The sequence below is a fragment of the Solanum pennellii genome, chromosome 3 (assembly GCF_001406875.1).
Source record: "Solanum pennellii chromosome 3, SPENNV200".
NCBI lineage: Eukaryota > Viridiplantae > Streptophyta > Magnoliopsida > Solanales > Solanaceae > Solanum > Solanum pennellii.
Window position 1 is genome coordinate 70,023,319 of NC_028639.1, and position 26,531 is coordinate 70,049,849.

At 34.0% G+C, this 26,531-nt stretch overlaps 6 protein-coding genes across 6 annotated transcripts; 1 reads left to right on the forward strand and 5 right to left on the reverse strand.

The window, feature by feature from the left end:
• Positions 1–230: 230 nt before the first annotated feature.
• Positions 231–1,159, reverse strand: LOC114076522 (protein RKD2-like). Its single transcript, XM_027915645.1, has 2 exons — positions 785–1,159; positions 231–566 (listed from the first exon to the last, which is right to left on the reverse strand). Exons 1-2 carry the CDS (start codon positions 1,157–1,159, stop codon positions 231–233), a joined length of 711 nt encoding a protein of 236 aa, XP_027771446.1.
• A 2,274-nt stretch (positions 1,160–3,433) lies between these two features.
• LOC107012532 (protein EMBRYO DEFECTIVE 514) lies at positions 3,434–5,079 on the reverse strand. Its single transcript, XM_015212398.2, has 2 exons — positions 4,640–5,079; positions 3,434–3,872 (listed from the first exon to the last, which is right to left on the reverse strand). The coding sequence occupies exons 1-2, from the start codon at positions 4,967–4,969 to the stop codon at positions 3,582–3,584; spliced, it is 621 nt and encodes a 206-aa protein (XP_015067884.1). The 5' UTR covers positions 4,970–5,079; the 3' UTR covers positions 3,434–3,581.
• A 3,309-nt stretch (positions 5,080–8,388) lies between these two features.
• LOC107012365 lies at positions 8,389–14,692 on the forward strand. Its single transcript, XM_015212190.2, has 8 exons — positions 8,389–8,532; positions 9,283–9,578; positions 9,982–10,053; positions 10,400–10,467; positions 11,660–11,816; positions 12,617–12,700; positions 12,810–12,899; positions 14,191–14,692. Exons 2-8 carry the CDS (start codon positions 9,303–9,305, stop codon positions 14,377–14,379), a joined length of 936 nt encoding a protein of 311 aa, XP_015067676.1. The 5' UTR covers positions 8,389–8,532; positions 9,283–9,302; the 3' UTR covers positions 14,380–14,692.
• Positions 14,693–16,889: 2,197 nt separating this feature from the next.
• On the reverse strand, positions 16,890–20,717 carry LOC107012252 (probable arabinosyltransferase ARAD1). The gene is made up of 3 exons (XM_015212042.2): positions 20,415–20,717; positions 18,842–20,003; positions 16,890–17,596 (listed from the first exon to the last, which is right to left on the reverse strand). Exons 2-3 carry the CDS (start codon positions 19,805–19,807, stop codon positions 17,069–17,071), a joined length of 1,494 nt encoding a protein of 497 aa, XP_015067528.1. The 5' UTR covers positions 19,808–20,003; positions 20,415–20,717; the 3' UTR covers positions 16,890–17,068.
• Positions 20,718–21,537: 820 nt separating this feature from the next.
• LOC107013725 (pre-mRNA-splicing factor CWC22 homolog) lies at positions 21,538–23,910 on the reverse strand. The gene is made up of 4 exons (XM_027915647.1): positions 23,363–23,910; positions 23,016–23,223; positions 22,762–22,881; positions 21,538–22,569 (listed from the first exon to the last, which is right to left on the reverse strand). The coding sequence occupies exons 1-4, from the start codon at positions 23,861–23,863 to the stop codon at positions 21,614–21,616; spliced, it is 1,785 nt and encodes a 594-aa protein (XP_027771448.1). The 5' UTR covers positions 23,864–23,910; the 3' UTR covers positions 21,538–21,613.
• A 626-nt stretch (positions 23,911–24,536) lies between these two features.
• Positions 24,537–26,189, reverse strand: LOC107012662 (gibberellin-regulated protein 6). Its single transcript, XM_015212566.2, has 3 exons — positions 26,005–26,189; positions 25,808–25,841; positions 24,537–24,980 (listed from the first exon to the last, which is right to left on the reverse strand). Exons 1-3 carry the CDS (start codon positions 26,101–26,103, stop codon positions 24,799–24,801), a joined length of 315 nt encoding a protein of 104 aa, XP_015068052.1. The 5' UTR covers positions 26,104–26,189; the 3' UTR covers positions 24,537–24,798.
• Positions 26,190–26,531: the final 342 nt, after the last annotated feature.

Sequence of the window (26,531 nt, forward strand, 5' to 3'; positions counted from 1 at the left end):
TAAACTAATTTCCAGCAAAGAAGCATTTCACACATGATTTATATAAAGAAGTATCACATCTCAAATGGATGTGATATAGGCAATTTACATCGGCACAAAACATTAGTAATTGATCTCAAGATCTGATCAATTACACTGCACTGAAATAACTTTACTGTTGCGCCTAACATCCTTCTAACCGCGCTAATAATAACATAGATGCTAACAAAAAAAAAACAGAAAAGAAAAGTCTAGTCATGCAACGTTGGACTATTGTAAGAGAAACAGTCAGCAAGAAGAGACTTAATCTCTTCATCATCTTCTTCATGTTGATCACCAATAGCAACATTATCATCAACAGAAGGAGTAGTAGAGCAATAACTACCAAAAGAAGCATGTAATTCTGGCATACACAAGAGTCTTCTCCTCTTGTAGTTAGCCTTAAAGCAAGCTTGCCTTAATCTCTTCGTCTTCTCCTCAAGTTCCATGTCTGGTATTTCTTCCATCTTATTCTTCTCTTTCTCTAATAGCTTTATCACATCCTTCAACTTTTGTTCCATACCATTTCCTCCCACCTTCTCCAATTCCTGTATATATTGTTTCATCATATATATATATATATATATAATAGAAAAAGATGCACTTTTTGGCCATTTACTATATTGTTTGGACTCTTTCAAAATGTCAACGAATGCATATGAATACATCAAAAGTAGCGCATTTTTAAAATATTTGATAAAGATTACAACATTGAAAGTGAAGAGTACTACGTGCGATATGTGTATATAAAAGAGAGTGAATTCACCTTAACATTCTTGATTAGTGTTTGAAGACTCATCAACTTCCTATGAGGCCATCTTCTAATTCCCAAATCCCTACATCTTTTCTTCAAAAGTGTCAACCCGATATTAAGCTCCTTTGCAGCTCGAGTAATTGGCATATAAAAATACTTTGAAATTGCATCTCGTGATAACATTCTTGAACTATTAATCTCCTCTCTAATATTATCCTTCTCTTTTTCCGTTGCAATAATTTCCTCATTAGCCACTATTTCTTGTTGATTAATGTTATCACAAAACAACACTTGTTGGTTCCTATTTCCCACTAATTCACCACTCATTTCATTCAACATTCTTACTTCATTTCCAATTTCATCATAGCATAACTCTCCTGCACCCATTAAAAAAAAATACTAGTCAATATTTTTTTAAAATAAAATATAATAATACTATAGTACAAAACATGATCATCACCTGGGGTAAGGCTATAAAAAGATGAATAAAATGGATCTTCGAGAGTGCATTCCATTTCCATCAAAGGATTAGTATTAGCAGTATTTTCTTGAATAGACAAATCATACTGATAGTCGATAGCATAGTGTCCTGAAAATTCACTGTTTTTAAACGTAATATGTTAATATATATGACCATACATTAAATAACAACAACATATTCATTTAAATGAATAGAATATACGTAGATTTTATCATTAACTTTTTAACTTGAATTACAGAGACTATTTTCGATATATCAAATAATTTAAACTAGAAAAATTGTTTTCGACACATCAAATAAAAGAAGAAAAAATAATTTCTTAGAAGTAGTTAAAATTATAATGAATTATCACCTGAAATCATCAAGAGAGGGGAGTTGTGGTGGAAGAGATAATAAGTCTTGATGATTATCTTGCTTTGTCATGATGAATTCAAAGTTTGACTGATCACTTCCCATATTTGGCGTAGAGATGAAATTATAATATATATTAGTATAAGAAGATTAATTAAAAATGACTTCTTTAGGTTTATTTTAGTTTAAGGAGAGGGAGAAGAAGATAAGGCATGGATTATAAGTGAAACTAATGTGAAAGTAATTATTAGGATTAATGAGTGCATTGATAACCGTGCGCCGTCATTATGCATGCATGTTTAGCATTAATTAATTACATTCATCAACATTGGTATTGATTGATACGTTTTGTGCCCACGTACACCTGTGATAAAAACTTGTAATTATGATTTCTTTTTGGAATTTGATCCTCAATTTTTAATAAAGGATAAAATTGTTGTTTTACATCTTTATGTCGAAAATCAAATAAAAGCACCTTGAAAATTAAACATTATACAAAGAGTAGTGATCGATGTAACAGAAAGTTTAATAGTTCGTTCGATATTAGAAAAATAACATAAGTATTAGATTCATTGGAACTTCCCATTCCATAGGGACTAGGAAGTCTAATTATCTGTTAATTTCTTTACTCCGAACTTTGAAGGGAGAGTAGGATCGCTGGTTGCTGCTCTTCGATCAGTTTCATATTAGTTATCTATTTTTTTCTATATATTGTTAAGAAATCGGAAATCTAAAATAGAAATAATAATTTTACTAACTTATACCTAAAAACCTTTTTTCGAAACTTTATAAACTTGGTCATTCACTTTTCAAAAAGAATTAATCATAATAAAAAGAATGGGGGAAATTTAAATATTTTTGTAAATTTACGAATGATCTGAGATATTAATATGGACAACTGATAAGGGAGTGCATGCCAGATTTTATTTAGTAGTTGTTACCATGCACTTTTTTGGGTTGGATTGATGGCAAAATATGATATTGAATTTTATATCATATTAATAAATGTTTGATATATTTTATTATCTCATAGTGTTACTATCAGGTTTAGATGACCGAGATGATTGAAATTTGAAGCACATTTCCCCAATATAATTATTAAGAGTTGCTTTTGATTTGTAATTACTCTAGCATTAGCGTGCAGTTATATTTTGCTCCAGCCGCATTAAGCTCAGGTCGAATCTGCCTAAAAAGAAGTATTAAAAAAAGGTTTAGAATTTGCTTTAAAACAAAATCCCCAACCAGGTCATTGTTTTCCTTATCTTTTTCTCTTTCCATTTTATAAATTAGAGAAATTTTAATTTATAGCAATATAAATTATATAATAGAGCTACGGTCATGTGTTCCCTGGGAGTATTTGACTTATGATATAACGTAGCAATCATTCATATTCATAAAAGAAGAGATTTAATGTTTCATCATTCATTTCATTTAGGATCATATTATAACGCTTAGGGAAGTTACGATTAAATTTAATGTCAAATTTATTCCAAATGATACTTCTAATCAGTAGTGGTGGGCTACTGCTACTTATTGTAGCATTAATTAGTTATACTAACTATATCAAAACAGTATTTAAGAGTGGAGGTTACTGATATATGAAAGTAAATATTCCCCTAGCTATTTGCTTCATTTCAGGCCACGCCCAGCCAAAAAGTGTTGAGAGTTCTTTTTTCTTTTGCCCTTCTCATTAGATACTTATATTTTTTTAATTAAGTTCTACTTTATATTCTGAACAAAACGACCATCAATGGTCGCAGAGGGATGATATAGGTTCATCAGATTAACCAAACATCCCAGGGATTTTCAACAAATTAACCAGATTTTGGTGAGATAATGAATGATGCATAGAAAACTCTAACCAGCAAAAACATTATGTCAGCATTACGGATAATAGATTTAAAATGACCAAGATTTGGATTAAACAGCACTTAAAAACACTGATTATAAGAAATTGGAGATCTACTGTCGGCTGTTTCAGTATCTTGACCTCCCTCCTCTTCCACGGCCACGTCCATATCCACCTCCTCTTCCTCCACCATTAGCATGATGTTTTGTTTGCATGTTTGCCGGAAGGGGTTGAATTTGATCAACACACTTCCTAAAGCTAAAATCATCCACAGTATCGTCCTCCCTAACAACAAAGAAGCATCGACTCTTGTATTGTGGATGAAATCGGATTTGGAAAGCACGAACTCCTGAACCAATCTTCCTTTCTGGTTCTGAATGACCCTTCGTAAGTAAGTCAAGCAATATCATATGCTCATACTGCAATATCAAACTAACAAAATGTAAGTGATCAAGATCATCATATCAAACATTCAGATAGTCAGAAAATGGATCAGAGTATCAACATTCCTATGCAGTAATAACTCCTCTACAGTAAGGTTATGACAAATACAAATCATATACTTTTGCTGAGAAAAGATGCTACTAGTTGAACCCGACAAAAGTTCAGATAGTCCAATCGCCAATAAAGCACAATGAATTCAAATATTGGAGCCAAAAAGATAAAAGCTTTGAGGAACATGAATGTAGGATAAGAAGAAAGAGAGATACTGATGATAAATATAAAGGAAAAACATGTATTGATTCCAATCAAAATCAAGCAGAGTACCATCTCTATTGTAACCAAATAAGTACAAATTGAACAACGTATACCAAAAGATTATCCGATTAACACTTGTACTTATTCGTAGATGTTTGTTGTCAAAATACACATATCCAAGAAAGGATATACAATCAAATACATTAAGGTGTTAAGTTTTAAACTTTTGGAAGGCAATCATAAGTATCTAAGTCATGAGTCAATAGCCACTTGAAAATTATTACAGACAGCAATATATAATGCAAGTTGATGCTCCAACGAAATGGACATTCAGAATATTAAATGTGAAAAGTTTTTAAATTGCCAACTAAAAATGCCCCAAATTTCTATAGTCCATTCAGCTATGCCAGAGTATAACAATTAAGCCAGCAGGGTAATAACTAACTCTTGCTTCGCACAGTAATGGAGATATTGAGTGATGTTTTACCTTGTTGAGATTGAGATTGACAGACCAGGAATGAAGGAGTTCGCAAAAGTAGTTAAACATCTCCACGGAGGAAACGAAACTCTTAGACCCAACGCTAACCGGGACAGACACATCTTTCTTTTCCTCTTCCACAGACTGGTCAACTCTCGGTTTCTTCGTATCCTCTCCATTCTCTTCATCCTCCGGTACGTCTCCCTCCTCCCTTGGACGCTTCGAGCCGCCGTTAGCATCACTGGCGGCTGGAACTTCAACGTCCATTTTCTGAGCAGAAGTTTCTTCCTTCTCGGCCATTCCTAGGGCTTCGTTGGTTACAGGTTCAGTTTCCGCCATTACTGAGAACTGCCAACTTCAATTTTCAGAAAAAGAACCCTAATTGTAGCTTGAGAGTTTAAAAAGTGTAATCAGCAGGATTAGGATACTTCGCAAGCTGCGGAAGAATTTGACAAATAGCCACTAATTAAGTGTAGTCTACATTTCAAAACTATTCTGCATTAATCAATGAATAAGTGGGCCTTTGGCCCATTATATTTCTAATTGGGTTAAAACTTAGGGAAAATTACCCAACAAAGCAAATTTATACTATTTAATTACTCATCATAGTTATAGTTTGCTATAATTACCACTCGCGACTAACATTATACATTAATTACGTGGACTAACTTTGAATTTGTATAATTAGCTATGTTTGTATATGAATAATTCGCCAGAATATAAAAATACATATGTATAATATACAATTATTTGACATATATACATATATAATTCACTTCTCTCCCACTCTATGCCTTCTCTCACTCGCCTGTCTCCTCTTTCTCCCAATCTCGCTCGCTCTATGTACAAATGTATGTGTATAATATATAATTATATACATATATAATTTACCTCGCTTCCACCGTTTGTCCTCTCTTGCTCGCCTCTCTCCTCCCTCTCTCGATCTCGCTCGGCTCTCCCCTCCCTCTCCCAGTCTCGCTCATCTCTCTCCTCCCTCTCCCAATCTCTCTTCCCATATATACAAATACATATGTATAATATACAATTATCTAACCAATATACATATACCATTGACCTTTCTCCCACTCTTTTACCCCTCTCTCTCGCCTCTCTCCCAGTCTCGCTCGCTTCTCTCCTCCATACAACATGTAGTTAAAAATTGTAATTATCAAACTATAACTATGTAGAGTAATTAATTATTTTTAAATGACTATATGTGAAAGTTTCCCTAAAACTTAAAAGGGTGAGATATATCAATTTATAACTTATTGTAAACATTCATATTAAAAAAGGGACCCATTTGCAAAAGAATCTATAGATAAATGGCACCAAGTATCGTCTCTGAGATTTAATTAGCGCAAAATCTTAGTTGCTCAATTGATTGACCATTTAAACTTTTATCTTGTCGTCTCATGTCCTCTTCCCCTGGGCCTTCAAAAAAAAAAAGGATATTTCATTGGCATAAAATTATCATATTTTATTTTAGAACAACTTTCACATATGACAAACACAATAATTATGTTGGTATGTTATAATTATAGTTCATATAATTGCGTTCCATAGCAAACATGCTATGCTATTTCGCTAGAGATTTATACAAAAGAAGCTAGGCTATTTCGCTATACATGTATAGAAAAGAAACAATTGTATGATTCGCTGGCTTCCCTTCATATTTGTATAATTTCTCTGGCAGGTCATTTGTACAGATTGTTGTCAGCCTTTCGTTTGTATAAATCATTGGCAGCCTCTCAATTCAATTTTATGTGTTTGTATATTTGTATAAATTTTAAATTTGTATACAACTGAATCGAAATAAAACGTTTGTATATTAAATATCTCTCTCTCCCTCTCTTTCTCTCTCGCTTTATTCAAATAGAAATTAAATATTGTATTTTGTATCATCTATTTTTGTATGAAGTGAGAAAAAGAGAAGAGAATTTTGCAGGAGAATATTTGTATTATATATAATTATAAGTGTATAGGACGAAGATATATGTATTTGATATGTATATACAATTTCCTCTATACAAATAGAAACACATTTTATACATTTCTATTTATATAAAGCGAGAGAGGCGAGAGAGAGAGTGCTAAGTGAGAGAGGGAGAGTATCAAGCGAGAATTTCAGGGAGAGAGACGATTGTCAACAGTTTGCTATGGGGAACAATAAAATCAAATTGTGGTTATAACGTTTAATTTAAATTAATAGTTTGACATTATATATCATTTTTTTTTCTTTATTTTATAACGTTCACGTTGAATAATTATTCCTACTTTTCTTTTTTTTTAATTTTATAAATATTTATTAATGTAAGAATTAATTAGTGTTAAATGACAAACTCTACTACTCCATAAACATGTTCACATGCTCTTTAAGCATTAGGTATTGTTTCTTGTCATATTTCCCTTTTTTCACCACCCCCAACCCCATAATCCTTTCAAGGTGGATTAGGATATATGGGAGAAATTAAAAAGAAAATTTCTTATACTAAGATAATTTCTTATTTTTAACCTACCTATTACCTATAACACCTGTCTTCTAGAAAGGAAGACCATTACCTTTAGCTCTTCTAATTAAAACTCATTTGAATAATGACTTATCTTTTTTATACATCAAAGTCATTATATCACATCATAAGTTAAAATTCTAAAGTACTCACACTTTCTGTATCTTTTTCTTTTCATAATGATGAATATTTTTGTAAAATGACCTTTTCGTACAAACGTGGACAAATAGTGTGGCTTTGCGCGTGAAAATAGTATAGGGAATTTTGTTATTTGTATAGTCGTCGTGTTTAATTTGGTCCAAGAAATTTACAAAGTCTTAAATTTGTTCAAAAGTCATATAATTGACACTGTCCAAGTTTTCTGTGAGTGCTGCTTACGCTGCTTCTTGGAAGGAATAAGTCCTTGTTTAGTAAATATCACATATAATTTAATTATAATTAATTGGTTAAAAAAGTTATATACTACCAAAAAATAGACATATTATATAGATTTTCTCTCCCACTAATGATTTCTTCTCAGATGTTAGTTTAAGTTTTGAGTCAACATTAAGTCATCTTGTTCTCTTTTATGACTTGTCATCAAAAATCAAAGACATACCTGTTATTGATTAATAAATATATAAATAAAACAAAATAAAATAAAATTACATTGCATAAACACTATTAAAAATACTTTGTACTGTTTCATTTTTAATCGAATACGTTTAAAAAATTTAGATAATTAAAAATCTCAAAATACCACAAAAAAGATATACATGTTCTTTTCTGGATATTTGGGGTATAGAATTGTTTCAAAATCATATTTGATATAAGAGCATAAAATTTCAGAATTAAAATTTCAAAATATTTGAATTCACAAAACTTTGAGAGTTTAAGGGGGTAAACTGGAAATATTAGCTTAGTTATTATAAAATATAGTGTAAATACGAAAAAAAAAAAATTAAAATTTTAATTAGGACAATTTTTTTTAAAAAAAAATATAAAAAGATATTTGACTTCTTAGTCGAATATTGTTAAGACTTTCCTAAAGATTTAAACACATAAATCATACTCTTGTCTCGATTCATACGAATAAATTTTTATTATTTTTCAATTTCATTATTTTGATTACTTAATTTGTTTTTTTTTTTCTAATTCTACTTTATAGTAAAGTTGAGTAATTTCTCGTATGCCGGCTTATATTGGGACTTCCATAAACGACGTCGTTATACGCTTTAGCGGTCCCGCAATTCAAGTCGATATAATCTAAAGCGAATACTTGTAAAACATTAGTTGATAATCGAAAGGGCCCAAACCGGAAGACTTCTTACAACTATTTCTTCTCTCAAGAAAAAAAGGAAACTATTCATACAAATTCTGAGAAAACCAAAATCTATCAACAATTTGCATTTTCAGGTACGCCAATTTTTCATCATTCCTCTTATTTTTTTTACCAGATTGTTGTTTTTCTTGTTACGGGTTCAAGATTTTTCGTTGCGGTTTGAGTTTTTGGGTTCTTGTTTCTCTTATGATCAAATTGATTATGCTTTGATCTTCAAAGCTGGTGATTTTCAAGCTTGGTCCTGTTTTAAAATTTTGTTACCTAGTATATTTCGTGTTGGTAAGAGGAAAATGGAGATTCAGGAGTTGGAAGTGTTTCAAATGCATTTTGCTTTAGTTTCCAAATTGGGTATTTCTTGTCTTGTAAAAAGTCAACAAGGGTTTACGGTATCAGTTTATAGCAACAAGCATACACTTTGTGTTGAAGAGTTCAACTTTACAAAAATGGAATAGCTTAAAATGTCAATTTTGACTTTCCTGTATTCATAGCTCGTTACCAAATGCAGAGAAAAAGAAAAGAGAAAATCAAAGAAAAGATTAGTTGCTAATTTAGAGTTGATTGTACTTATGTTTTTGTTGAATGGTTGGGTTTCTCCTAGTTCTTTTTGTTAAGTAAATATGGCATGTGGGTCTTCATCCTAGTGGACAAAAGGCTAAAACCTTGTGAGGAGAAGATTGGAGGGAAGTCAATCGTAGGCATTTTATGAATTGGTTGTCTTGTGTGATAGAAAAGGTCACAACCTAGCACTAGGATATATGAAGTTTTAACAAATTCCTTTCTTATTCTTGTTACTTAAGATGGCTGACCATGTTTGTTTATTTTAGGATACGTGGGTGAATTGCTAATGGGAGAACACTTGGCTCTGTGTGTTGATCGTCTTATCACACCTGAATCTTTGCACTCTATGCAAGGGTCAGAGGATGAAGGATCCTCCGGGGGGGATTCTTGCTCTCACATAGTAGGTCAATCTGCCTATGGCACTGCTAATAAGGAGGATGAAGAACCAGAAGCTGGAGGTGAAGATGAGCCATTACTTCAAACTGTGGAATGCCGAATTTGCCAGGAAGAAGATAGCCCGAAGAATTTGGAGATTCCATGTAGCTGCAATGGCAGCTTAAAGGTAGATTTGTGAAGTTTACTTTTCTCTCTCTTATTCAATTAGCTGCTAAATATTGCTTGTGCATTTAATAAATATGTATCCGTAATGCCATCTTTTTTCCCCCTAGTCTGAATGGTGCGACTATTGAAGTTTCTCTTCTCAAGAAGTTGACAGTTACATGATTTATCATTCATGGCTTTCATCTTAGTGAAGTGTTACAATTTACATCCACTATTTTGATTTGTTTGTGTTGAAGGTGGTCTAGTTTACTGATTTTAGCTGCTAGAAAGCTGAAGAATGATTCTAATTATTATGTCTGTGGTGCAACTGCATGACAGAGGTCTTTTAACTTTTTTGGACTTGTCTTTTGTTCTAATTATTCTCTCTTTTTTTTCTTTTCTTGCGTCTTTGTTACAAAATCCAGTATGCTCATAGGAAATGCGTTCAGCGGTGGTGCAACGAGAAGGGTGATATAATATGCGAGATTTGCCATCAGGTACTTTCTCTATCTGTTGATACCTGTTTGCATTTTGAGTGATGATGCTTCATGATTTGCCTCGCCCCATGACTAAGGCACTTACATCCAAATGAGCTTGAAAAGAGCAACGTAAGGAGGGATAAAGAAATAGCATGGTTTTGCATAGGCACAGAGTTTATTTGATTTGGAGAGAGTGATAACTCACCTTATGCAGTAATTCATTAATGCATTTTTTCCGTTCAGAAACAGAAGTGATTGGGACTTTAAAATGTTAATGAATACATGCTAAAATAATTTCTAGTTAAGGCTCACTTATTTCGTAAAAGAAGTTACATGTTGACTTTGAGAACTCTATAACTTGCAGCCTTATCAACCTGGATATACTGCCCCTCCACCGCCTTCTCTCTCCGAAGATATTGCCATTGACATGAGGTTGGTTGAAATCATGAATATTGTCTTGTGCATACCAAAATTTGATATATTTATTTAAGCATTTCCACAATCTATGGAACAGATATATTAATATTCTGATTTTGGTGTTACTTTTCCAAGTATATTTTTATCTGTATCTTTTCTATATTCCACTGCTCCCGATATCCCAAAAAAGGAAAAGAAAAAGAAATGAAAAGAGAGGAAATAGACGACGGAATGGATGATCTTACCATCTTCACACCTTTCTCTTTGACTTGATTATGTTTCTCTTCTTTATGAATGGCTCCGCTTATTTAGAGGCCTCCAAATAATCTATTTCTTTCTGAACTAGTTTGCAAGTGAACCTGTGTTTTCTTCATGAATGCAAGAATAGGTAAATGTGCTGTGCAACTCAAGAAATCATGAAGAAGCTCAACTGTACTTCATGCTTTCAGCAAAAAAAAAAGAAGAAGGAATTTAATCGTATGCTTGAAAGTGGAGAGTCAAATCCTTATCCATGGTCTATGACCATGACCTCTGCATTACCAATATGTTCAATATCTAGTGATGATTCCAATTCCCAGTTCAGTTTGTTGTTCTTTGATATCAAGTATTTTATTTGATTATCGATGTTTTTTTAATCTCAAAAAAATAAATTGTAGTCATTTTTTTAGGTTTTGTGCAAATCTGAGTACATAGATGATCCTGAGGCAATCATAGATGTGGTAGGCTCTTTTAAGATGAGCAAGGTTTTGTTTGCCTTCTCTTTTTGGTGATCTGATGTAGTCACTTCAATTTGGTTACCAGTACAATTTTGTGTTGATGCCTATATATAAGCAGGATATGTTACCATCTCAATAAAAAAAGGTGAAAATTCAGCAACATTGACATGAAATTATTTTTCTTGGCCAACAAGAACAGTATATGACAAACTAAACTGGCCATAAAGACTTTTTCCCCCTCTTTTGGATGTACTTAAAACATGTTCAACTTATTATATTATGAGGCAGTCAAGTTTTAAGTTTTAACAATATACATAGAGGCCCCTGCTGCCAAATTTTGATTTATAATCTGACGTAACCTATTCTTTGGTGCCAGCTTAGCTGTTAACGTCTTTATTGAAAACAATCCAACATGATCAACCTGTCATCTCACAATCTTAATCTTCTCCTCTCTGTCACTGATGTATTCGTGTACATGGATTGCCTTGCAGTGGGGGCTGGACGGTAGCTGGTACTCAGCTCGACTTACATGATCCTCGGCTTCTTGCAATGGCGGCTGCAGAACGCTATCTCTTGGAGGCTGACTATGATGAATATGCTGATTCAAGTGCTAGTGGAGCTGCATTTTGCCGTTCTGCTGCTTTAATTGTAAGCAACTGCTATTCCTCAATGTTGCTAAAATCATTTTGCTAAATGCAGGCTAGTGGTAATGTGAGGTATGCATTAGTAATTTTTATTATGGAAGATACTGATTACAGCACCAGCAGATTCAACATTCTTTCTGCTTGGGTGGAGGTGGGGTTTAGCCTTACCGTACAGTCCATGAATTTCATCTTTAAGTAGTGACCCAGTGGTGACTAGAGAAGAAACTTGGGAGTTCATATTTTATTGAGAGAAGTTGTGATACAATTTTTTTGGGCACAACTATCTTTGATTTATGACACTCCCTCCCTTCTTTTAAAATGAGAGTCTTCTTTTCTTAGGAGTGCTCAAAATGTAAATCATATCAACCACACAAACAAACCTATCCTACCTTATATTATGTATATTTTCGTGCTTATGCTACAATATTTTTCCCTGCAATTTCTTGAAACTGTATCACTAGTAATAGAGAGGGCTTTTCAAGGTCATGTTTTTTTTTTTTAAGAGAAGGTAGGGTCTCACACTACAGTTCGTGCTTTTATTCTCCTCTTATCTGTTTATATTCCCTTCCTTGTTTGTATTGCCTTTTTGTCCTTTCTGACTGGTTGATTGGATCATAAATGACCTCCACTTTATAGTCTAAATTTGTTAAAAGTTTCCCCAGTAGCAATAATAGAGAAACTGGGGGGAAATATTCCTTTCAATATTTACCTTTTCTTTTTTTGCCCATGCGATCTATTTATGTTATATTTTGACCTTATCTCTGTTTCTAGATAAACAAAGAATAATGCACTGTGTTCCTGCAGTTAATGGCCCTTTTATTATTGAGGCATGCTGTGACCATCGGAAATGGTGATGGGGATGATGATGACGTTTCTGCTTTTTTCTCGGTGAGTGAGTCATACAGTGAAATCATCTTTCAGTTTGTTGCTTGATATGATGAGAATATGATACATGAGATCGTGTGGGATAACTGATCTGGTTGATTCCTTGACACAGCTTTTCTTACTCCGTGCTGCTGGTTTTCTTCTACCTTGCTACATCATGGCTTGGGCTATAAGTATCATGCAGCGTCGAAGGCAAAGACAGGTTAGAGCCTTGTATAGATTTCAATTGTTTTTCATAATAATGTGACTTTGATGATAATTTTGCATTTTAACAAAAATGCAAAAATTAAAATCCTTGTGGTGCAGGTCAGATAATTTTTTGCTTACTCATAATGGTTGATTGATGCTGCATCACTGCACATGTATATAATAAATTGAGTGAATAAGATCATTGCTCTAGTTTATGGGAACTTAGTGTACTCTCTTTCGGAAACATTCAAGACCTTCAATCTTAGTCATAGTTAATACATCAATATAGGGTGTTCTCGCTTAACATGGAGGAGTCATGTCATGTTCACCCTGCATGAATGAAATACCTCATGCAAAGATACTTGTTTTAAGACTCCTGGCTAAAACATCTGGTCACTAAAGAATTCCTCTTGTATGGGATGAAATCATGAAATACCTCATTTGTTCTTTGTGCTTTTTCCAATAAATTTGTTCTCGCTGCTACGCTAACCAACTTCCAAACAATTCCAAGTTTATTTGATTGTCTTATCTCTATTTTCCTGGTCTATCCTTTACATCCCACCTTTTGCTTTCATGTTGATTATGATGCTAGTCACAATATATAATTGGTTTATATGTCCAGTGTGATTGTGCCCACTGTCACTTCCAGTTGTGAGATTTTACGTTCTGCTGACAGATGTCAGCACTTTGTACACACATTAAGTAGATTTGAATTATGTAACATGTTGGAATGTGATTTTATCTTGATAACCAAGTAGGATATTTCAGGGCATGTTGAACTCTTAAAATTATCACTACTTGCTCTAGCTGTGGGAATTAATGGCATGATAATTTTGCTTGCCCATATTAATTTAACTTTTATAAACAAGTGAAGAAAGAAAAAAAGAACCAACTACTATAACTTTTTCATTCCCGTTTTATACCAAATTCGGACTATTTGGGAAATCAAACAGCTATTTCTTTGACTGTTCTTTCAAACATTTTTAAAAAATTGTGATTTTCAATATATTGTGGTCTATTACTTTTTATGTAGTCTCTAGGTATACATAAAAAATTAATCCTTGTCTGAAACCAAGCCGAAAACTATGTACTTCAATTCTACTACTTTGCACTGTACTTCAATCCTACTACTTTGAACTCCATCATTCAGTTTGGCATGCACCGAAAGTTGTTTTTTCATGCATCAAAACAGACTAGATAACTTCGTTCTACACATGGAGTTTACTCATTCGTTTTCTTAAGTATATAATTTATGTTGATTATTATTTTTTGGATGTTTATTGTTCGTCTTCTCTTGAACACAGGAGGCAGCAGCACTAGCGGCAGCAGAAGTTGCTTTCATGCTGCAAGCAGGGCAACATAGGGGCTTGCATGTAACAATAGCACCAGGACCTGCACAGGCAGCAGAACCTTCAGCAGCACCAGCAAACCCAACTACCCATGTTGCAATACCAACTGGCCAGGTCACAGCTCCTCCTCCGGAGCTAGTATAAATGGCTTTGCTCAGCTGGCATGTTAAACGCTGTTGCTGATAATGACATTGTACTTTGTAAGTTGCACAAGCTAAGAGAATAGAGGTTCTTTTTTTACTGTCGATGTATTAGTCGTATCTTAGCCCTGCCAAATTGGGAGTGATACAGAGGCTGAAATTGTTCCCTTTTGTTCAATATTTACATTAATGCTTGAACTTGTAAAACATGTAAAAAACCATAGCAGCTAATTTATCTGCTTTGAAATTGGAGATACCATATCTTCACATCATGTACATTGTTTATTCTTATCGATACAGTTAACTGTTACATCCCACTTCTTATTATTTACATTGCTTGCTATATTCTAAAATGTTTGGCACTTTGCTGGTATCTCTAGTTTGAGATGGATCTCTGTTTGTTTATATACCTGCTGGATAATGTCTATAAATTTTGGTGTTGTATAACTCAGCTACCCTCGCAAGGCATGGGTGAGGCTTTTTACACATCACCCTCTCCGGACCCCAATTGTCGGGGTTACAGCAGTTTTATTTTTGTATATCTTAGTTTTTACAGCTACTTGTTTCTACGCTGATGGAACCAGCTTAAGATTGTTCTTTTGATCACATTTATGTTATGAAATAATTTTCTTGTTTTCTGAAGTTGGAGAGAGAACCTCGTTAATATGCCAGGAACAAATTCTTTCATGGATTAAGACAACACATACCAACGGGCAAGATGAAGAGGAACAAATTCTGAATCTGAGAATAAGAAAAAGGAAAAAGAAAAAGTGAAAAAAAGAAGAGAAGAAGATGGTCCACATGGGTAAGCAACAAAAATAAAGAAGGAAAGAGTAATATGCTTGACAAGGTCCAAGGATTTTGAATGGAGGGAAATTTGCACAATCTAAATTAAAGATGAGAGCAAAGAAAAGCATAAAGGGAAACTCATTAAGCACAAGGAACCAAGACTGCCATTTTTATTTTTGTTTTTTTAGATTGGAATGGTAGAATCTAAAGTAGAATTTGGCATAAAGCAACTCCTTGGATTTATATTTTTCCAAGAGGCTTCTATTCTTCACATTCTCCAATACACCATACTTTATCTGGCTTTCTTGCAACTGTCGCAATCTCAGCTTTGGCCCTCCTCATTTAATTAAACTTCTAACTTAATGAGGGAAGTTGTATTGAAGTGAAAAAAGTTTATTGATCATACACGAAATTAGTCGTTTATTCTCGAAACAGATGTGATATAAAACAAAGCCAGTATTAACTATCTGATGTTAAAAGGGTTAGAGGTTAAAGAATAGATGATTATATAATTAGATGACTTGGCAGCTGAGTTGGAATAAAGTTCGAAGTCTGGTCATTATTTGGTCCAAAAGGGCAAAGAATGAAAGGGATGTAGGGAACAAATGTATAGATTCTTGGCCCAAAGATTGGTGTTCCAACTTCACTTTTATTCAAACCTGTCAGTGTCTTGTACAACAGCCTTATATTGCTTGCAGTATTTGGCAGGCTTATGATTGAAGTGAATCTTAAACTTCTATAGATGGTTTGTCTTGGGACCCTCCCCTGCTTTACTGTTAACTTTATTCTTGCAAATCCCATAAAAGATGAAACATAAGTTTATATGTACAGGCACTTGGTGTTGGATATGCAGAGTGTAGCCACAGACAAATCTTTCATTTTCTCATCATAGTCTTGGCCAAGAAAACACTTTTGCTCCTTCTGTTGGACACCAAGTTCAGAAAAATGTTGTGTCCTTACTGTAGGGTGATGGTCTTAATTCTTTGTATCGGGTTCTTATCACCTCAGCCAGAGAGAGTTTCTGCTCTGAGAAGTATAGATCTTGCTCTCAGATGGGGAGAAGACAACTTATTTCATCTGAGAAGTTCTCGCATTCTAAAGGCTGCTGTCGTGCAAGACCTGCAAACACAGCTCAATATAGCACCTTCACCTTCGATGACCTTTGATCCAAATCAATCAAACAAAAGAAGAGTGAAAAGAGGATCAGATCCAATCCATAATAAATGTTGACAGTGAGTCCCAAGCAAGTGTGCAGGGATGACAGTTTCAAGATTCATGAAGACAGGGAAAAACAGCTGCTTTCTTTTGCACTTCTCTAAGAGAAACTTGAGGATGGTGGGAAATTCTGCGTCCTCAGACGCTTTCATTAGGTTTGTGACACTGATCACTATCATTTGTTTGATAGCAGTCTTTACTGAAAGCAGCAACTTCATGTGTTATGTAAAGCTAGAACCACAGAAAGAGACACTAGGATTTTAATGCTCGTTTTCATACACAAGATTTGTTTTGATATTTTCTGACCATATAGATAGCATGTTATCTTTGAACACCGGTACTTGTTGCATGTACGATGAAATGAAAATTTTCTCGCTGTTGACTGCAATCTTCCCTCTCAATAGTTTTCTTTTACTGTACATGTTAGATGAACAGAGTATCATGCTTTGTCATTTGTGTTATACAATTCCACTAATGTCAGTGATAAATCCTGGTGGTTAAAAAGAATCCTAGTAATAAGGCAGGAGAGTGGTATACACTTGCAATCATAAATGAAAAGAATCTACAAATTGTTTTGAAAATTGGTTACAGCAAAAACATTTTCATACCGTAAGATGGAGAAACCAGCTCAATCTGGCATCTGATATTCTAGAAGTACAGGGTGATTGATTCAAATTTCACATAAATAATCACAAAATCTGGTCTTTGAGGAAAAGCTGTGACCTGTGGTATCTGTTGTTGCGGTTATCCTTCAGCTGTATATGTGACACCTTCCTTGAAACTGCCTGCCAAATCATATCCACTGCATCATTAGTTTGGGATGGATATTGATATTCAAAATGTTTGCTGACCACCTTTAACCTTTCCCACATTTTGGTCCACTGATCTTCCTTCATTCCTCTAAGTAAGTTCAGAAGGTACCCCTTCTTTACAGCATCAGATGAATGGACAAACACACAAAACTCCGAGTAATCAAGAACATCTTCGAATGGAAGCTCGATGTCATCGCTAATTATAACCGGAACACAGTGCCTAGCAATGGCATCAAAGAGGCGATTTGAAGATGGAGTGTCTCCAGCAATATTCAGGCAGAATTTGGACGAGGACATCCCTTTTCCAGCATCCCTAACACCATGCGCTTGGATACTTCCAAATGTGAAGTGTACATCTTTTTCATCTTTGAGAAGGTAGTATAATTCCAGACGAATCTCTCCACCCTGGTGTTAAATGAGCAACAAAGAGATCTATCACTTCAATCTTACTGCATACCAATCAATATTCTCTTTTATAGCTTCAAACGAAATGAACAGGGAATTTTCAGTTTTTTAGTTAACATTTTTACAATCAACAGTAGCCATTAGATCATCCTAGCCATCGTACAATTCGTTAGCTTCAGTTTTCCATTTCTTTTTCGTACATAGTAACAATACCAACCGCACTCAACCTGGGATTCCTCTATTACATTTCTCTTTGGATATCTTAGAAGGAAATGGGATCTTTTATGTCCTTTTGATACCTAAATGAAGAACTTATGAATGCTGGATAAGGTTCACAGTTCCACTAGATAAACCACACTTGAAGAAAATGATGGAGGGACTCGAAAAAATAGTTTCACTTCTACTTCAGAATGTGCACGTAGTATATTCCAATTTTGCAGTTCAGAGAAAAATGAATATATTGAGGTGGCAGGACAGAGAATGTAATAGTACATGCTATAGGTTAAAAGACTTGCTCAGCATACAAAGGGAAAACCCAAGTCGATTAACTGGCACAGGGAACAACAACATGATATTAGATCTAGTCCACCCATAAGGGGAGCTAATTGATTATCAACCCATTACTTAATCCTCCACTTTAACCCTGAAACAATTGCCTATAAATACACCATTACGTGTGTTGGAAAAATATGGCTACGCTTTGTAAGTTCTCTAGCTCTTCTGAGAGGGTAAATAACCGGTGGAAACAAAGGGGCTCTTCCATTTAGTGATAATTCTTACTGACAGTACTTCATATCAGTTGAAAGAAATTCACTCCCACAAGGAGTAACACAAAAGTCTCCTAAACGGTGTTTACAGTGATTCCTTCAAGTACAAAACAGTCACAAAATATGCTACGGTGTGAAAAGAAAAGGCTGAGGCTCAAAATATACTTGTGAGCAAACATTGTTTGAAATTACTTGTGATAACAAACAGCAACTACACTTCAATTCCAAGTTAGTTGAATTCAGTTATATAAATCCTCACTTCTTCCATTTGGACCCATTTCATTACAAAGACATGAGAAAACTTCATCTAGCTCTCATGTTCAAGCTTCACTGCCACTAACTACTTGGGGCCTCACAACCTAGTGCAGGTTAATTTATAGTTAGATTAAAACACAACTTTAATGTCATGGGAAATAGCAATATCATTAAAAACTTAGCTAACTCATCAATTGCAGGTAAAAGCAGTTGTGAAACTTACATCTTTTCTAAAGATTGCCCCTTGGAAGTAAACTAATGTATCGCGTTGTCTGAATGAGGGCGAGCTGTCAGCACCTATTGTCTGGACCATATGTTTGTAAGGAGCAATCACATCCTTTTCAATGTTTGCTATTTCGGCTCCATACCTTCCAAAATCTGCAAGTACAAACATAGCAGAACCAAGCTTCTCTCTTGCATCCAACATACTATTAGGGTGGTGAGCCATGATCAGGTGATCCTTTCCACCCCTTTGCTTCCACTCGTCTCTACCTTTTAAAAATTCCACCAGTTTATCCTGCAGCAATCTATTGAGACTGATTTTCTTCTTCCCTTGAACCTTAGAATGCCTGTTGTAACTCAACGACGAAAAGAAGGGCACAAAGAGTACATCTGCTTCACTCAAATTTGGTACTCTGACAGCAGTGCAAGGTCTATTAATAGTTGGGGTGTTTGAGGATAGAAGGTCAAGAGTAAGCCAATATTCAATGCTGTGCTGCAAATTTAAGCCCCCAGGGTATGAGGGTAAATGGCTCAGGTTACTAACACTAGGCCATGTTTCATCCTTACTTCCTTTCCAACCTAATAGCCCAAAGTGAAATGCAGGAGGTAAGTCATACATATACACTCTAAGAAGAGCTTGTTCTGGACCACAAGATCTCCCAATTCCTAATCCACCGGAATCGTTGCTGAAACTGGAAGTTTCAGAAGCCAAATCTTGGGTTTTCAGTATATGTTCATGTGAAGTTTCAGCAGGCAAGAAAGCATCTTTAGATTCCCCACTACTCGAGGTCAAGTAAACTGAAGTATCATTAACAAGAACTAAACTAAAAACTGATTTGGGCATAAAAGAATTGTCAGCAAATTGAAAAAGGGATAGTGAAGAAACTATCAAAAGGAAAACAGAAATGACTATCAGACAGAACAGAAATCTTGAAGGTAGCATGCTTTTATCAGGTATCGAACACATTGTGGAGACTAATTAATCCACAAACACAGAATAATCCCTTCTCAAGAACCTTCAGATACTTCCAAGGTAGTGCATAACTTGGTAAAACCGCGAATTTCAGCCCCAATTTAGCTATTCAATTCATTGAAGTTTGATTCTTTAACTGCAAATGCCTACCTTCTCTTACACTACAGAGGAAACAAATACTCCTATTTACCTGCAAATATCAAAGATAAAATAGAACAGAAGCAGCTGAGAATTCCAGAAAAAAATAAGGCACATATAAACACAACTATGTCAGCTGAAGAAACAGAATCCAATCTTCATCATGAAGAACACAAAAACAGACTGGAGTATTCAGAATCCAATCTCTCTCATTTTTGGGTCATCAAAAACACCAAGGCAACAAGAAAAACAAAACCCAAAATAGATTGCAGTATCCAAAATCCAATCTTTTTTCATATTTTGGGTCATCAATAACACAAAAGCAAAAAGAAAACAAAAAATAGACAGTAGAATTCAAAATCCAATCTTTTTCATATTTGAGCAATCAAAAGATTAATTAAAGTTGAAAAAGGTGGAAAAAAAGAACAAAGAGTGCTAAAAGTAGAAAGATGAGAATATATACCTGATAAAAGCTCTGAATTAGTGTTTAGACATGTAACATGCTGGTCCTGATGAAACCTAATTCCATAATAATAGTATAACAGTTACTGGACTTGGCTATATTTTAGTATAGGAGTATTCCCTAAGTTTCCTTTAATTCCATCACATTAAATTTAATAGTTTTTCTCTTTAGTCAATGCCCATATATGAAACCTCTACAAATCTGCATATCACTAAACTTTAGCTGGTGGAGAAGACAGTCGGTGGAGAACTTTTCTACGGTCCAATAGGGCAAATTTTATATTTGTTCCCTATAAACCAATAAAACATAACACAAGATTTCGAATAAGTATTTCTTTTTGTAGCAAAAGGACAAGAAATTTAATTTTTTTCGAAAGAAATAAACATGATTTTTTTGTTTTTTCTTGTTAATCGTACTGTGTCGAAAATTAACAGTTCTTTGGGTGTACGTAGCAGTATTTTGTGTTGCTTTACTTTTGTCTGTCCACATATTTCTACGAGATTTGAAAAGATCAATATTAAAAGAAAATTGCATTTAAATTTATCAATAAATTTTATTTAGATAATAAAATATCTAAATATATAATAAAATATTTTTATCCAATATTTTCTATCTATGAAAGATTTTGCCGTCCTCTCATATCGGGCAACGCATAAATATTATGCCCAAAAGAGTAAAGGTAACACTTGTAACACAGTTAAAAAAGTCATTCAACTATGTAGGAGTGATTTTTTATTTAAAATTGGGGGTGACTGGGTGGGGGAAGGGTATAGAGACATTAGGGGAATCGAACTTCGTAAAAAAGAGATGAAATATTCAACTAACTAATCTACTAAGACTATCCGATAATACAACTAACGACCTGTTGATTCAGACAAACTAATACCAGTAGTAGAAGTATCAGGAACAAGAAGAAAAACAAAACAACAATATCAATTAAACTTGAGGCGACAAATTAGAGTAGCAATTTGGTAGAAGAATTAAGTGCTTTTGTTTAAAAGCTAGCTATTTATAAACTATGGATCAATACATGTTTGTTGTACTCATGCTTATTAACAAATAGGAATCCAAGAGCAGCCTAACCTCCAAAACAAAGAGAAAAACAGAAGTCAAACCCAAAAAAGTAAAGATTTTTCCAATTGATTAACAACCTTTTGGTGATATACTCGTATTATAAGAGAATCATTACAATTTAGTACCTAACTTCTCCTCCTCCTCTTACTTTGATGAACATCATCTGATTGACTTGATCTGAAATCACGCTTGTCTTGCTGCAAGATAAGACTTGGCATGTTCTTCAAATAGTCTCGTAGATTTTCAGTTATCCCACCTAAACCAATGGATGTGAAGAAGTTGATAGCAAACCTCGTATTTTTGAGACTATCCTTTGGAAATATCGACTCAAATGCGTCTTGCATAGAGGGTTCACTAAGACGATCATTCAGTTTATTGATGCCAAGGTGCTCTGACAACTCCTGGAATAAGATTTTGATGAATATACGCGAAGAAGATGTTGTATCCTCTTCTGTCAATCTTAAATAAGCCAAAACATGCCAAGGCAATGCATCAGTACCTAGTAAATGAGCAAAAAACTTGGCCACATTACGCAGTTTATTAGTTTCAAGTCGATGGATCATTGAGTATTGCTGCACGAATGAGTTGTCAAAATTCTTCTGGTAAACTTTGTTGCTCATACATAACCGCTGCCCCAAAAGTGCATAGTAATGCAGAAAAGTCTTCTCCTGACTACAACATTCTAATAACATTATGCATAACTCCATCTCCTGACCAGGCTCTAGTCTGATTTTCAACAGCTTATGCCCTGCTTCTTCAAAATCACCACTTGACATAATAGTTAAGTAAATCGTCCTCCGAAGATTGATCAAGTTTGTCTCTGTCTCATCCTCAATTTTCCTCTCGTCCTCGCCCTCATCCTCATTCTCAGATTCTTCGTCTTGATCACCACCACCACCTAGAATCCTCTTCTGTAATTCTACATACTTATTTTCATTCTGGACAAAATTAAGCTCCGGCTTGAAAACATCTAATTCAATTTGCGGGTCTATCTTGTCTCCAAGAGAGATTTCATGTGTTATTTGATCTTCCTCCTCAACAAGGTCAAGTTCCAGAGGAACAGCTGGCGGAANAACGGTCACTTTTTAAATCCAATTAATAAATTAATTAATGACGTGACAATTTTCTATTGGCCAATTTTTTTAAATACCCTAAATTCTATTTTCTATTAATAAGTTATGTTTTCGCAATGCAAAAAGGTCTTCAATTAAGAACTGAACCCTTTTATCTACTTCCCCTTCATGAAGTATTCCTCGAAATCGCTCAAAAACACCGTGCAACCCTAAGGGACACAGATCCTGAAGCATCGAACCACATTCCTTAACGAAATCAACAGCAACATCAACACTATCATCGGTAGGTTTATCGAGTAAAAGTGTAACTAATTCCAAAGCTATAAATTCATCAACAACTTGCTGTTCAGACGTACCACTGTAACTAGAATTTTATTTGGTGATATTATTGGGAATTGATATGAAGAAACAAGCACAACAAACGGATTCAATAATAAGTTCTATATAAACACACTGTTGGGAATTCCTTTGCCTGTGAGTCCCTCTTCACTGGTGGGAAAGAGCAAAGTATATGGAACTTTAACAGGCCCTGACCTGTTCTTCCATTTCTGATTATCACCATTCATCTGAATAATTCGATCCTCGATCTCACCCAACTTCTTTCCGAACCTCTCAAAAGCTGAAAGTGGTACTTGATCCTTTGTCCATTCAGGTGAGTCCCTCTGTCCGAGGTAAAGCGTATTTCTTTAATTTAGGTTATTTAAAAAAACCGNAAAGTGGTACTTGATCCTTTGTCCATTCAGGTGAGTCCCTCTGTCCGAGGTAAAGCGTATTTCATTAATTTAGGTTATTTAAAAAAACCGGCCAATAGGAATTNGGACACAGATCCTGAAGCATCGAACCACATTCCTTAACGAAATCAACAGCAACATCAACACTAGCATCGGTAGGTATATCGAGCAAAAGTGTAACTAATTCCAAAGCTACAAGTTCATCAACAACTTGCTGATTAACAAGATGAGCAATAAACTTTACAGTTGCTAACATCTGAGGTTTATTATTATTTTTATAAGCTCTTTGCAATTGCAGAATCATCCTCTTACACAAAAGTTCACCAATTTGCGGGAATTTCGTGTTAATAACAGCGACCAATGCTGCGAAAACATCGGTGAAAATAGGAGAATTCAATTGTGATTTCATAATCGATCTGCAAAACAAGCCCCTACCACGGATTAAATTCTCCCCAAATAATTCGGGAATGATGTATTTTATGTTGGCTCTATTGATTTTGTTGAGCAGTCCATTGATGCTCTTTTTTAGAGCAATCCAATTCTTCTTTTGGTACTCTACGGTTTCTTCCATTGCACAAAAAGGAGAGAGATTTGCAAAATAAAATTTGTATGAAAAAGTGAGAGGGTACTGGCATTTTATAATGGTGTTATAATTTCTAATTTGAATAGGTTTAGGAAATCCTTTTCCTATTTTGTATGGGATTAGGAAAAAAAAAGGGTCATTTTTTCCCTTTTTTGGCAACATACCATAAAATTAAAATTAAAGATCATTTTCTTTTTTGGCAACATACTATAAAATTAAAATTAAAGGTTATTTTGATATAATTTTAATTAGGACTACAAAGTTTTTATTAATCAATTTTATTTTTTTAAACTCCATATTAAATTAAATTATATATTTTTTAAAAATAAAAGGATTGGGAGTATGTTTTATGAAGTGTTGGTTGTGTCTGTTATCTTCAGAATTTTTATATGACATTTATTCTTCAATTTATTAAGCACTAGCTTCTTTCATTAATAATTATGTCAGATAAATTGAAATGAAATGAGTAATTCATTTTACACTAATGAGTGTCTTTTGATCAAATTTCTTTTTTACCAATATATACTATGTATAGTACCAATGAGTTTGAGATCTTGCTCTGCCGGTACACATTGAACTTGGCGGTTTTCCATTAAAGAAGAAGAAAAAACAGTACTTTGATGATGCTTTTGTAATTAGCAGGAAGTTAAACCAAAAGACGAATCTGAAAAAGATTTTGTTATATTAGAAGAAAAGAGTAACATAACAATAGACCAACAGAAGAATTGGTCAAATAGCTCTCATATCGGGCAGTACAAAAGTATTCTGCCCAAAGGAGCAAATACATACACAAAAGTGAAAAAAGGTCATACAACTAATGACCTCTTAATTCAGACAAAATAATAATAATAATAATAGCAACAAACAACAATATCAATTAAACTTTGGGTTTGATAAATTAGAGTAGCAATGTGGTAAAATAATTAAGGGCATTTTGGTCCTCCTTCTTTGGTCTTCCAGTTGTTGTAGCAAGGGCAAACACCTTTGTTTCCATAGAAACCTGGAGGAACACATAGGCATGTCTTGCAGCACTTCTGGCAAAAGAACATGCATGGCTTGTGGTACTGTGTCTTGCTACATCTTCTTGTACATTGTGGCAGGCATTCTGTTGTGAAACAAATGTTTTTTTATTAGTAACTTGTTATTCCCTTCTCCTAACTTACGTGTTATACTTTCATTTTTAGTATCCGTCAAAAAATTAGTATTACCTTTCCAATAATTTTAATAAAATAATTCGTAACCACACATTAATTAAAAAAAAATCATAAATTTTACGTCAAATCAAACAAAAATTACAATAATAATGTCAAAATTGACCGGTCAAATAAAGTGAAGCAAAGAACCGGTGGTGGTTCTTGAAATTAGTAAAATTTGACAAATTTGTAAAGAAACGGAGCTATTTTCTGGAATTCGAGCCTATTGTGGGGCAAAACTTTAGCAGTTAGGGTAGGTTGCAGCTATAACAAGGTTTGGTAAATATGTAAATAACGATAACTTGGTAAAATTACTTTAGTGAAAAAGATAATAACAGAGTATTAAATTAAGATAAAAATGTAAATAAAGATAATTTTAATAAAATTATTTTTTATCAAAAAAAATCAGAAAAAACATGATAGATAAATTTAAATGAACCGGGTATGAGAAATCAACAGTTCTCCACTTGTAGTACACAGAATATTTAATTGTTAAATACTCGAACATTCACCCAATCGGAGGCTATTAATCACTTAATTAATAACCGTAGTTTAGCATTTGTTAACTGTATTTAGGAGTTGCTGAATTTTTTATTCTGAGAACAAATTTGTAAATATTCCACCCAGACAAAGATTCCTGACACTAATCATCTCAATATTTTAATAATCTTAGGCTCAAATTGAGTTCTTTGTTTATTTAGTTAAAATAAATGTAAATATAAGATAGGAAAAAACTTACGTGTTGGCTTCAAGCTCCCTGGACCATACCTTGACTGAAATAATAAGGAAATTTGTTAGAATAAAAGAAACAGAGTTACACGAAAGTGAATCTCAGTAGCTCAGTTGGTTGATTATTTTAACAAGTGAAAGTTTCGATTCTCCACATTATAATTTTTTTTTTCATTTTCCGAAATAATTGAGAAAAATAGAACTTACACGATCAAGGTGGTATTGAGCATCAGCAGCTAGAGCAGTGGTTGCAACCATGGAAATGGCAATAAGAGCCAAAAGGAAAAAAGAAACAAGCTTGGCCATTGCAGATTTTTTCTTGACAGAAAGCAAAAGAAAAGAGAGGTTTTTCTTTGTTAAGTGTTTATGTTTGAGTGATTGATGAGAAGTGTTGAGGAGTTTGGACTATAAATAGACCCCCTTTTGGGATCAATTTATTATTTTAGTAAAAGATTTGATCTGAATTTAGAGTAGTCTTCCTATTATGCCCCTTAATGGGGACATTTCTCACTTTATGTCAATGTGTTCTGTTTTTGTTTACTATATGGAATTTGAACTCTTTTTAAGCATTCAGCTTCTAACCCCACTTGTAGGTCAATAACTGTCATATACAGAGTAATCGATGGTAAGTAGTTTTTTATTTTTAATAAAAGGTTTTGATTTGAGTTTTCTAGGTATATGACCATTTTTACTAGTTGGCACTTTAATTTAGAAAGTGATATTTTTCGATATGA